General features: G+C 38.3%; 1 protein-coding gene across 4 annotated transcripts in view; it reads right to left on the bottom strand.

Annotated features, from left to right (window-relative positions):
- The window catches only part of SENP7 (SUMO specific peptidase 7), a 44,884-nt gene that overhangs the window by 28,144 nt on the left and 2,877 nt on the right, over positions 1–13,863 (bottom strand). For 3 of the 4 annotated variants that reach the window (XM_082279292.1, XM_082279293.1, XM_082279295.1), the window contains exons 4-5: positions 12,164–12,271; positions 9,834–9,928 (exon numbers count right to left, since the gene is read on the bottom strand). In XM_082279292.1, coding sequence (XP_082135418.1) covers positions 9,834–9,928; positions 12,164–12,271 — 203 coding nt within the window. The remainder of the gene's footprint in view (positions 1–9,833; positions 9,929–12,163; positions 12,272–13,863) is intronic. The other variant, XM_082279294.1, reaches the window with a different exon arrangement.

Here is a 13,863-nt window from a genome sequence, read left to right as displayed (position 1 = left end):
GTATCTGTACACATTTCTCAGAACTCTGGAACAAACAATCTTGATTTTCCTGTGAACAAGAAGCCTCTAGTAAAACAGAGTAAATTTTCTAAAGCATTTAGTGAACAGGTAGAAAAGTAGCACGTACACAAAAGGTAGCATTAGATTTTATTTCACTTCTCAACTATGAGGTGGCACTCTACAGTATAGCAAGGCTCAGAAAAATACCCCTGGATGTTAAAACAGACAAGCATCAAAAATAAGCCAAGCAGAAATATGAAGATGCAATTCCCACTTGAACACACACGATGCGTAAAAGCAAGGCAACTTGCTTCAAACAATGCCACTGCAGCCAGCTTGTTGTATAGACCATGATTTATCCACTTCCTTTGTCACACTGGGATTTTAATTCTACCACTTCCATTGCAATTTAGTTTGAATTAGGTTGTAAAGCTATGGCCTTTTAAAATCTGTTTTGAACAACACTGCCTTTTAGGTATTGACTGCATAATTCTCCTGTTGTCTGTATTCATCCACAGAGCACACTCCAGCACAGACTACATGATGCCTGGAGAGCACTCAGATCTCCTCTTGCACCAAGATGTAAATAAATTTGCTTTTAATCAGGAGACCGCCTTCCAGATAAGATTGTAGAGATCCACAGGGGACAAACAATCAAAGAGATACAACTTAAAGAGGAAAAGTCTAATACTGAAAAACATGTAGATTGGATGTAACCTCCAATAAAGGAAACCCCTAAACTGTTGGTCATCAGAAGCTCAGAGAGAAAACCCAGAGAATAAAGCATTCACTCTAGCCATACTTTTCCCTCAATATCTACAATTCACCATTGCTTGCAGGGGTGCAAATAAGATACTAGACTTGATATGCTTTTATTCTGATCATTTATGCCAGTTTTCCCATTTTCATGAGTAGTCTAATGCACTAACAGTGAAAATACACCTCAATATCTTCTCTGAGAAAAGGGCTGCAGTTAAATTCAAGTGTATTCTTTTCATGAAAATAAAAAAAAAACCCCAAAAACATTTTGAGAAACCAATGGCTAAATTAGAATTAATTGGTCATGACAGTACAGGACCATCTAGAAGCCACTTGGTCAGAAAAAAACACTACTGCATGCCTGGCAGCATCTCTCTCAATGATTATCTAAAGGAACCAGGTACAAGTGAACTCAGCAAAGTGAGATAAAATACCGTTCATTAACAAGGAAACTGTGGTACAATAAAGAACACTTTCTCATGAAGAAATAACTGCAAGGAAAATTACTTTGTTTAGTGACATGAGGCAAAGACAACATACCTTTTAGACAGAAAAAGACTTTGGAGAGTAGGGTTTAAAATCTGCCATATCTTTACGCTGGCAGCAGATGATGAGGGTGCTTGATCTGACTGCAGCTTGCCAGCATCAGAAAAATTAACACCAGTTTTAGGTTGCGCCTGTGAATATTTTCTTCCTATTTTCGTCCTCAGGACATTCGTCAAGATAACTTTGGGTTGCCTGCCATACATATAACAATACATTAATAATAGGGTGCTGAGAACTTTTTAAGTCACATGAATTCAATAAAGATATTCCATGAGTCCACTGTCTCTGCATCATATCTTCTAGAATTAAGGTCACTGCCCTGACAATTTACTAAGTAGTTCTCTTTGGAGAAGAGCAACCACAAACTCATCTTTTCATCAGGACAACCTTTCAAGGTTTCTTCTTCTGGCATGAATGACTAACATATCAATATGCAATTCTGAAAAGGTAAACTTTCAGTGCAAAAAGCACTGAAATGGAAATTTTGGTGCATCTTGTTATCACAAAATGTTGGAAGTGGTGTTACTATGGCCTTACAAGCTATTCTGAAAGTGTACACTTGACCATTTGCAGGATATGAAAACAAGTACTCATTTCATGGCACCTTATTTCAAAACCATGAATATTATGTGTTCCCATATAGCAGATTAATCATGATCTTGCTGGGGGGGAAAAGGTCAAGAAGTTAGTACAAATCTCCCAGTTCTGAAGCTCCAACTATTTCTATTCATTTTCACTAAAACAGATTACTCAGAATTATGAATTACAAAGTCAGTAAAAATGCCCTACTAAAGTTCTTTAAAGAAGTATCTATACTTTGGTAATTCTGCTAGATTGGTACTGAGTCTTCACATGTAGAATTAATTCTGCAATATGGCCAGAAATTTAAACAGTTTTCTTACAGAACTGTAAGGGTTGGAAAAGATCTCCAAGATCAACAAGTCCTCAACTGAATACCACCATGCCACTAAACGATGTTGCAAACTGCCATGTCTACTTGTTTTTGAACAGTTTCAGGGATGGTAACTCCACCACCTCCCTGGGCAGGTTATTCCATTGCTTAACCACTCTTTCAGTGAATAAATTTTTCCTAATATCCAACCTGAACCTCCCCCAGCACAACTCGAGTACATGTCCCCTTGTCCTGTCACTGGTTGTCTGGGAGAAGAGACCAGCTCCTACCTTGCCACAACCTCTTTTCAGGTAGTTTTAGAGAGTGATAAGGTCTTCCTTCAGCCTTCTTCTTTCCAGACTGAACAAGACCAGCTACTCCTCACAGGAATTATGCTCCAGATCTTTCACCAGCTCCACTGCCTTCTCCAGACTTGCTCCAACACTTCAAAGGCTTCTTATAATGAGAGGCCCAGAATTGGACACAGCACTCGAGGTGTGGCTTCACCAGTGCTGAGTACAGGGGGACAATCACTGCCCTGATCCTGCTGGCCAAACTACTGCTGACACAGGCCAGGTGCCACTGGCCTTCTTGGCCACCTGGGTACACTTTGGCTCATGTTCACCTGCTGTTGACCAGCACAACCAAGGCCTTTTCCACCAGGCATCTTTCCAGCCACTCTTTCCCTAGCCTGTAGTGCTGCATAAGGTGGTTGTGACCCAGTGGCAGGACCCAACTTCAGCTTATTGAATTTATAAGCTGATAAGCATTATAAATCATAGATAATTTGTCAGAATTTACTTTATTTTCAAACCTCTGAGAACTGGACTTGTTTTCCAAAGGCTGGTCCTACGAAGACACTGCAGTTCAGGCTAATATGTTGGTTTTAAAATATTACTGAGGTGAGAATTTTCTACTGCATGTCTTGAATAACAACAAAAAAAATTGTTCTCGCTGTAGAGCAAGTCTCCTTTTAATAGCTAGGAAAAAAAACCTACTAGCTGTTACTCGCATAGCTGTTACACACATGCTACAGTAACATTTCTTAAGCAAAGGGCTGCCATTCCTCAGTGGGTTTACAACTCCGCCAGCAATTGTAATTGTCCCACTGACATGCTGCATTCAGCTCAGCAGCCTGGTTACATAGTACCGAGTGGCAAATAAACACAGGTAGGGCATGAAAACTTTTGTGGCTGAAGGACAGACATGCTTGAACCTAAAAAAAGATCTGGAACTGCCATGCTAGTGAAACACAACAAACTTGGGGCAGATGTTTTATATAAGCCTTTTATTTTGCTCTTTCAATCATTACTTCACTTTGAGACTTCTCTCCCTAGTTACTTACCATATTGACAAGATACATAACCCCTCACTGAACCTGAAAAGACAAATGTTCCTACACACAGCTTGGACAAGCTGCCTATAGGCTGGGAATGGCAGTCAGCCTGATGAGATCTTTGCACCCCTGAATGTCATAATGTGTATGCCATGAGCCACTTTCTCCTAGAGCTCTGCTACGCCTTTCCCAGACCAGAGGTCTCCAAAATGTTTTAATCACACAGCCCTACCAGCAGTAAGAAGTTTGAGCATGTACCTTCTACAAAGTTGATTTAATTAAAATCTACAGAGATGTACTAGTGACAGGTTGATCTTAAAGGTCTTTTCCAACCTCAATTCTATGACTACAAAACACACAAATAGTAAGTGTAAAAGGAATACAAGAAAGACAATATAAATATTTAGTAATTGTACAACAAGACTTCCTTCCTGTACTCCAGTGAACTGTCTTGTACACACCACACTTTGTGCTGTGTACACTTTGTGGCTGTCTGTCTAGACAATGCACAATAAATCTAAATGGCTCCCTTTCAAAACTAAGTAACTTAAGCTCAAGTGAAGGCAGTTTCCTTCACTCTCTGAACTCCTCTTAGAAGTTTCCCAAAGGAAAACTGGTGGTAAAGAGCTAAAGTTTCATCTCAAAAGACAAAAAAAAGGGCACCAATAAAAAAGAACCCCCAAACCCACTTAAGGCACTCTGATGCCAAGGACACGGACCCAAGACAAAGCATTATGTAACAGATTGGTTCTAATTAGCTATTGGAAAAACAATCCAGGGTTTCTCAAGTGAGACACTGGCTCTGTGGAGGGAATAAAAAGTCACATGGGCAAAGACAGTCTCATTTGAAGACCAACCTAAAGCACAGTAGCACTCCAGAATGTTTTATGCAGTCTGGAAAAGGCAGGTGGACATTTGTTCTTTCACTAGTTCTGTATATAGTCTATGAATGTTAATGCAAAAAAGTGTTCCGAGTATGTGCCTCAAATATTGTAGACGTAATAGAGGCTTCTGCAACACTCTGAGGATCCAGAGATTGGAATTCATCTCAAGATATGCTTTAATTACTGAAAAGCTTAGAAAGTGAACACAGGTCCTGAGAGTCAGTCTATTAACATTAATGTCTTAAATAGTGGAGCTCAACTGTAGCAGCTTAAGTGAGCACATCCCAAGTCTGGCAAGTTCTTGATTCAGTACAGGAAGCAAGAGACTTATTTTCCTATAGAAGTCCCCACTGAATCAGAAGTTCTGGCTTTCCTCTGGACTTCTCATACACTGAGCTCACACGTGAACCACAGCTTAATACATCTGTAAGATCACCATTAAGAAGAGCTTATAGCAACCAGACTTCTACATCATTTATTGTTTGTCCACTGTAATGTATATTAGAAATAAGAAATAAATAAGCAATACCTAAGGAAAGAGAATATATATATTTAAGAAATGTGACCAATTAAAAATTCAGCTTCACAAGAATCTATTGGACTGTTAAGAAAATTCACAACTACTGAAGCAGTTAAAGAAAATTTCAAGGCAAAAGTCATCAAGTAAATTTGGACAAGTTATCTTATAAAACTGGAAATTCACTCTTGCACTTTAAATTTCCTCCTTAAGAGACAAGAAACACCCAAACTACTTTTGATGGCCAGTTACTGAAGACTAAAGAACTGAAGTCACTTCAGCTCTTGGGATGCCAGAAGAGATGATGTAATGAAAGATTAATCCAGATTAAGCCAGATATTTCCCCTCCTCCTCTTCTAACAGGACTAAAAATTAAAAATCAAATCTTGAAGTAACTAAATGGTGTTTTTTCCTCCAAATAGAAAAAAGTTGTAGATGTAGGCCCTAGCACTATGGATGTGATCCAGAAAATTGCTGCTTCTTAAAAACAAATGCTTTAAAATCATTATTGCTGGGCATCATGAGACAACATAAATGTGCTGTTCTCCATGGAACACTTCAGCTGTCCTGACTAAAAACAAGCCAAGCCTATCAATTTCCCAGATCTCAATTCTTTCAGTCTTCATTGTTCCACCTCACAGAAATGCCAGATATTTTTCTTTTTATTTCTCAAACACATGCTATCATAATGAAATTTTACTAAATTTAGGCTCAAACAGCAAGGTAATTAGTCCAGTGGGAATACACAATTAAAATAAAGACTCTGTGACCATGTATGATCAAGACTTGTAAATGTAACAGAAAATATTCCAACACTGAGTGTTTAAACAACATAATGACAAAAAAGTCCACAGCAGGAGGTAATTTCACTACCTATATTTTGTTGGCCACCTTGAAAATTCAGCTCTGACATCCTTTGCTCACACTCACATCAGGCTAGACCTTAGCAGGCTCCAGGCTCCTCTGTAATTTGGTTTACTGATTGTTATTTGGCACTGAATTTGTACTGTTTTGTGTTCCCCTAATTTAAATGGGGTTTACAGATTTCAGGCAAGTACTTTTGCAAAAATGATCTTATAATTTCAAGCGCACACACATACCCTGAAGCAAGTTTGGCTCTGGAAATCTATGCAAAGGAGAGGAACCTTCAACAAACAAGGAAGTCAATAGTATACATTGATCAGTGCCAGGCCAAGGCATCACTTCTTATCTGGCGCCAGGTTTGGACTGAAGTTCTTGAACTGGTTATGACCTAACCTTCAGAGCAGAAGAGTAGCATAAGAGCTTTCAATGGCTTCCCTTTCTGAAAGGGGAATGGCCTCTGGCAGTGTTTCTTGAAAATCATGTCATTAAGACTGGAAGTATAATAGATTCAGGGAAACATCTAAACTTAAGCCAGCCTGTACATCTGTAAACAATGGTTGGGACACAGATCCCTAAATTATCTGTTGCAATTGTCCCCAGAATAAAGTGAGCAACTCAAGCAAAAGACACTTCAAAAGACTAAAGTAAGTGTCAAGCAGAAAAAAGCAAAGTATACACTAAAAGCAAGTCCCACCAGCAGACCCAGCAAGTAATTTGTACAACAGTAAAACTGGAGGCATCTTGGTGAAAGAAAACCAAAGGCAATTATTTCTGTTTCTACAAGTACCTACCATAGTCTCTCATTTACCTCCCCAAAACTGAAAAAAAATACAAAAGCAAAGGTAATGAAAACATACTTATGCATGTAACGATGGAATAAGCAAAAAACATATTATGAAAAATGCTGTTAGCTGCTCCCAGCAAGTCTCATATTGCTTTTCACAAGCAAAAAAAGAATTATCCTACCTTATAAACCACAGAAACAAAAGCTATTAGTTGTTTATACCTCTTTGGGGAAAATGTCTGACCTCAATTTCACACACTAGTCACAGCTGCTTGATATGGTTCCTTACTCAATGATCATATTGCATACACACATATACTCACCAGTGCTGTACCTGCTGTCTCCAATTCATTCAAATTTGTATTAGAAAGTGATCAAAATAAGACCAGGAGGCTACTGACTCATTTGGGACTAAATTACTATTAACTGTATACACCACCATCTTCATGCCTATATTCTTTTACTAGTAAACCCAAGTTTTGGGAAACAAATATTTTGGCAGTGGGATGTCACATACCATTTGAGGGTTGTTCCCTCAGCTCTCACACAAGCTGAGGATCTGTCCTGTGTTTACAGAATAAAACCACTGATAGACTTGATGTGTATTCAGCTATCTGAGCTTCTGCAGCAGATGCACAGCCCAGGAGCTCCTTGACCTTTCAGAGCCCAAAAGAACAATGTGATACACTATCATTAATGGGAAACTCTGATTGATACATTTACTGGCTACACCCGGTTGTGAGGAAAGCTTCTGATTGTCCCAGATTCAAGGTCCTGACCTTCCAGCAGCTGATGAGAAGTCAGTGACCAACAAACACCAAGCATCAACATCCCTATGAACCTCCTTGCTTTGCTGGACTAGGTGGTTATTACTGACCAAATGCACTTGTCAGAGCAAGGGGGACCAGTATGTAAATGATTGCCTGACTGCTATATAAACAAAAACCTGACTGCTATGGGGCCAGTACTTGATTCAGCTGTGACATGTATTTCACTGAACATTTAAATTGCTGACCTGAAAGAATTGCACACATCTTATTTAAGTACTCCTTCCACCCTCCCCCCTAACTAGGGAACTAACCTGCCCCAGGAGCTGTCTCTGGGATCACAGACAAATCCCCTGACAGTCACCTTTCACAAGCCCAGGAGCAGACCTGCACAAGTGAGAGCAGCTGCAATTGCTGCTACAAACCCCCCTGGTCTCACATCACAGCACAACCAACTACCAAATTTTGGAATCCAGAATTTAAGTTAAAAAACCCCCACCCATGTGAAGGTAGATTTGTGCTAATATATCTACTTTGTCCTTTCTGACTAAAATTAAGGGGCAATAACAATCCTGAAGCAACACTTTAGATGAAACATGCCTCCCTTAACATCTGAGATTGGCTCCTATCAATAAAGAAGACAGTTTTTAAAATACTAGAAGCTAATAGGAGTTTGTCATTAAGACTTATTTCCTGCTTTGCAATGCAAATAAAAATCCTCACTGGGAATAAAAACTATTGCATCAGAAAGACTTGCAGCACACAACCTTCACTGTTTCCTCTTCTGAATTTTGTCAGTTCTCAGACTCTTGCTCAACAAAAACCACCCCTTTAGAACATATGTGCTCTTTCCACTTATGCAATGAGGTCACCATGTTGATTTTGACTTTCTGAGAAGCACCGAGTATCCAAATGGAACACTTAGTACAACCTCCATTGCAGACAGGAGAGTAAATTTATTTTACAGAGAGCCTCCAGCTACTCTCTAGACGCACATCTTTTTTCAAGGAACTGAAAAATGCACATGTTTAATATCTGAATATTTGCTGTCTTTGTAGTCTAAATAATTTCTCACTATCATGAGCAAATTGGGCTGATAACAATTTGGGTAAAAATTGTGGAACACCTATAAATGCTATTCACATATTGAAAAAAACATATATAACAGAAAATTAATACACACCAGATCTAAAGTTAGCTTTAAAGAAACCAAACTCCTCAATGTCAAAAATCAGTTCAAAGTTTACTGAAAGACCTTTAGAGATTGATATCAGATATCAACTATGTCACAACACAAATAAAATTCAGAAAACTGCAATTAAATTCTGTAAGGCTGACCCTGTGAGCTCCTTCCTCAGTTAAAAGTTACTGACAGAAGCTTTTTGAGCTAAGTACAAGTAAACTGACAGCTATGCCTCTGAGGAGGTATGAAAAATAAATTCAGCATCTTTTACAATTTCAGCTCTTCCCTGCAACACTTTGAAGCATTCTGAATATACAGACCAGGCTAAACAATAACTATTCATATATCTCAAACCCACAGAACTCAGCAGTGTCAAAATCACCTTCATTTTCATTACCTGTGTACTTTATTTTTAAACAGCCTCTCCTGATAAGAAACTACTCATGGGCAAGTTTAGTTGCAGTCAGAAAATAGGGCAGAGGATGCTTTTTCATTTATTTAGAATTAAGTGATTTGGGAAATAACAACTGTTTCATTAAGACAAACATATTCATTTTGTCACAAAGTCATTATGTTTCCTAGCTGCTGCTAATAAATCCAGTTCTACATTTTTGTTTCCATTTGTCAACTATAGGAATTACAGCTTCAAAATTTTCTTGGATAAAACAATTACCTAGCTGACAACTCTGCAGAAGATGATTTTATCATATAAAATAATGTGCCATAATCTCAAAGAAACCAATATATTTGCTCTTGGCAACAGAAAATAAACAAGTGGCACATCAACAGTCTTAATTACTTAAGTGCCTTGACAAACACAGAGGTGAAAAAGCTCTCATTTTTTTACTTCCTTCCACTACTAATCACCATATTGCTTAAGGGTTTTTTAAATTGTTTGTAAGAGTTGATAAAGCTTAGGCTAATGAGTGTGGACTACAGAACAAAAAGGGATAAGAAAAAGAATTCTGGGAAGCTTCTTAAATATCTAAAGATATCTAGGACTAGAAGGACAATTTACAGTTAGAGAGTAATGAACACCTTTTAGGACTCCAAGCAGGTTAACAAGCAGTAATTCCTCTAGTAAGTGCTGCACTCTCATTCTAATGTCTTCTGTTGGGATTACCCAAAAGAAGGGTTACAGTTGCCATTAGACCACTGAAGCATGATTCTCTCAAGGTGAGCTTGAAAACCATCTCTGCATGACACAAATAATTAGCTAGAGACCAGAGACACCCATCTTCAAGAAAGACTGTGAAACTCTGAATATACAGAGATAAACTAATTTTGAGATGACTTCTTACCCAATTGATTCTTCATCATTAGAGCTGTGTCTGTTGCACTCCTTTTGCCGTTTTCCTTTTGTTGAAGGCTTTCTGTTGTTGGCACTTAACCTCCACTGAAACAAAACAAATCAAATTGGCAGATTTCAACAGACACGAATATGTCATAATGGATAATGCACTGGAAAAATGAGACAATGCCAGACACTGAAACAATGCAACTGACCAAATATATCAAAGCCATGCAGAGCATATACAGCAATTTTGCAAAGAATTAATTTGTGTGGTTTAAAGTAGCCACATACCACCTGATCTTTGAATAGAATGTTTTTCTCCTGAAGAAATATGTAAATACAGGACAATTCCATTGTTTCCCTATTTCAAGGGGGACTATACCAAACACGGACTTAAATATTAGGCCTGCTCCACATAACCACAAATACACAGGATGCAGGATGCAGAAAGTAGAGGCTAACTCCATGCATTTAGGCAAATTATACAGGTTACAATATGGATATAAAAGATATAAAATCCTGAGAAGGAAATGCAATTTGAAGGTTTGGCACTTAGGTGGGAAACTCCAAAACAGCAAGACTTCATTTTTTCCAAATTCTCTTACCAGAAAGTACTTATATTTTCAAATTAAATAAATGAAGCCCTACCAAAACACAGTTATTCCTGCAATTCCAGAAACCTCCTGCCCTCTGCCATTACCTCCTCCTAATCCTCATTTCTTAAAATTCAAAATATAATAAACACAAGAGATGCTTGAAAATTATGCCACTCAGGCTGAAAGCAGACAAACTTATCTTCATTTCTAAGTGTGGTTTGAAAAGGCATTTGAAAAGTTCATGCCCACATGTATTTTACAAGCTTTAGTGAAGTCTGAAAGGGCATTCCCAAATCAAACTTTTCCCTACCATGGGGACTAACTCCAATGGAAAACACCCCCGTTATTAAAGTTAGCAGCAAGAAATTGCCTTGAAGGTGCTCTCCCCTCTTGCTGCCTTCAAACATCACCCAGTTCACCTTGTACCACTGGTGTTCAAGCACAGGAAAGACCTATACATCCAAATCACTGAAAACTGCACAAAGTTTCTCAAACAACACGGTGCAAGCTCTGACAACTCACAAGCAAGTTTTTTTTTTTTTTTTTTTAAGTGGAACATAAAAACTAGTCAGTGTTTAAAGCATATGAAATCCCCCACTACATGGAAAAGTTCGAAATATATAGACATAGGTAGGAAAAATAAGAAATGGAAAATGAGACAACATCCAGGAAATAACAAGGAAATAAAGTATTTTTCAATTCACCCAGTCTAATCATGATTTTTATAGAGGCAGAGAGAAATACAGGAAGAACTCCATTCAAGTGCTGTCTGGATCTGCCTGAGAGGTTGCTGCTTGTAGCCATAGGAGACATTACCTCCCATTCCAAAACCGGACTGCAACTGGATGCTCTGCTCACTGAAAGCATTTCCAGTATAGAACACAACCCCACAGTGAGCCTCTGCTGCAGCATTCTCAAATGACCTGGCCTACCTAGAGACCTGGGTCACATTACCACCACTACTGTAAGTCAAAAAAAATTCCTACTTTCCCTCACTACATGTTTAAACCTCCTCTGAGGGGGAGCCTGTTTGTCCAGGCCCATGATTCTGAAAGCACTAAAGCCAGCAACAAACTGGATGCTGAGCTGAAGGAAACAAGCATAGCAAAACATGTTTCCAACACTTGACATTTGAAATGCTTACTAAATTTGAAACAGATTTATAGAGGCAAATATTTGCCTCTATATGTGACTGAGATGATCCAGACACTCACTCACAATAGATGCCATAAGACTCTTACAGTCTTTTGGTCTTAATACAGTTATTTCTGTATGAACACCTAAAATTCTGTCAAGAGTCATACAGTACTTCATATATTCTCTTAAAAGTTTAAGCTCTTGGATAACTGAAAACTCAATGTAAAAGTTATGTCCATATCATAACAAGAAGTTTGGTAAGTGATTCAAATACAACCTAAAAGTTCAGGAGTCAGAAGACAATCAACTAAAAAAATAGTATAATATTTACCTTGAAATTAATGATTTTCAAGATAGTTTCAAACTACACCTGAGGACAAACTCTTATTTTCAATGATTTAGGCTGGAAGCATGGCACTAAGACTCCCAATTCTGTAAATGTATGCTTGCAAGCAGATTTCAGACCTACACACTTGTCTCTCTCAAGACAACCTGGATTAGTTCTTATCACAAGGCAGCACTTGGTGTTGAAAAAACCCAGCCTCCAAAACAAAGCCTCACGTAACATTCTCCTACACACTTTACACTCTGAAGAACTCTTTACCTCTTTTAAAGGGTAGTCACAATGGTGGGAACCTGGGAGCCTTGCCAAAGGGGACTGAACTTGGACATCCTCTGACTTGGCATTTGTTTTCTTCTTTGGTATATGAAACTGAAAATAGATGATGTTACACATGGTAAAACTAAATTACCCAGTGTTGCTACGAGCTGACATACAGCCATGTACAAAGTTGTTTTTTTTTAACTGGACAAAATAAAGTTGTAAGGGAAGCCCTGACCTGTGCCTTTACTTTAAATGCATTCCTCATTAATGCTTGATCCCAAATCATGTGTCATACCACATGATGAGCTAGTTTTAACACATGAACCATCTGAAAAAGCTCTATTTCATTAACTTTACATCTTCAGACATGTGACAAAAAGGTGACAACCAATCTACTGGCACAGTTTTCTTATTTCAATCCGATTTGTTTACACTCTGTCTCAGCTTAGAGAATGATAAAGAAAAAACAAAATAGCTGAATGTCATGGACCAGGTTTGCTTTCTCAAAAGAAAAAAATCAGGATGAAGAACAATTACATCTTATAATAGTACAAGTATCTTGGTATGATAACTTAGCATCAAACAGATTTTCATGTACTCAAAATGGTATCAGCTATTGTCCTTGCCAACTCTCACAGAAATGGAACCAGCATTTTGAAAGTAATTATTGAAAGAGAAAGCAGTAATTCACAGAAATTCACCAATTCAGAAAAAAATATATAGGAAAAAAGGTTTGTTCATTGAAAATCAAACCAAAAATGATCAAACTAAATTTGTACTAGTTCATCAAGACAAGGAAACAGGATCATACTTCCTATCAGTTAATTAAACCAGTTAAAATATCAACTGAAAGAATAAAAGTGCAAGCATTGCTATTGCTCCAGGCATCCTGAGAAGCAAAACCTGACATTGCAGATACAACCAGATGAGAATGTATCAGAGAGGGAATGCAACATTTACATCTTTCAGACAAACTGCGTCTAGATCAGCCAGGAAAAAGCTGAAGTCACTCCATATGATTGAGGTGGCTACCTGAAAATAGAGGCTACACAAGATTAAGAGAATAAAAGCAGGTATTTATTTGAAGGGCCTTCAAAGGTACACCTTGGGCAGTCAAGAGGCTACACCCAGGATGGACCCTGGGTCACACTTTTTTCACACTTTTATAAGTTTGGTGCATTTGCATATCAGGGTTAATTCTCCAATTACAATCTCAGGCAATGAAGTAATTACCCCAAGTTTGCTCCCCCCTGTTCAAAGGCTTTAGTTTACATATTTTGGGGCCCGGGACAACAAGGTGTCCTTGAGATGCAAGGACAAGAGATGGTTTGTTATGTCCAACCAGTAGGAGGGAACAGGAGCTAACAGGCTATATGAAGTGTCAGAGTTACATACTAACATACCCTGTATGTTACATACATACAGAGTTACATACAGGATCTGAAAAATACAACAGTTAAAACCTAAGGCATCAATGGACACTGTAAAGTATCCTATGAACTTGATTTGCAAGCCACCAGATGCCTTGCATTGTAACATGAAATTACAAGCAGGGATTCCAGAACAGTGACGCTAACAACTTAATTACTAACACCACAACTGCATTAATTAGCTCAGCAGGTAGTCCTTCAGACAGACCATAACGAAGCATGCTGCACCATAAGGAGATAATATTTCAATCCTTCAGTCTGAATCATGAG

This window comes from Coloeus monedula (genome assembly GCF_965178545.1).
Source record: "Coloeus monedula genome assembly, chromosome: 3".
Taxonomy (NCBI): Eukaryota; Metazoa; Chordata; class Aves; order Passeriformes; family Corvidae; genus Coloeus; species Coloeus monedula.
This window is presented reverse-complemented; position numbering and strand designations above follow the sequence as displayed.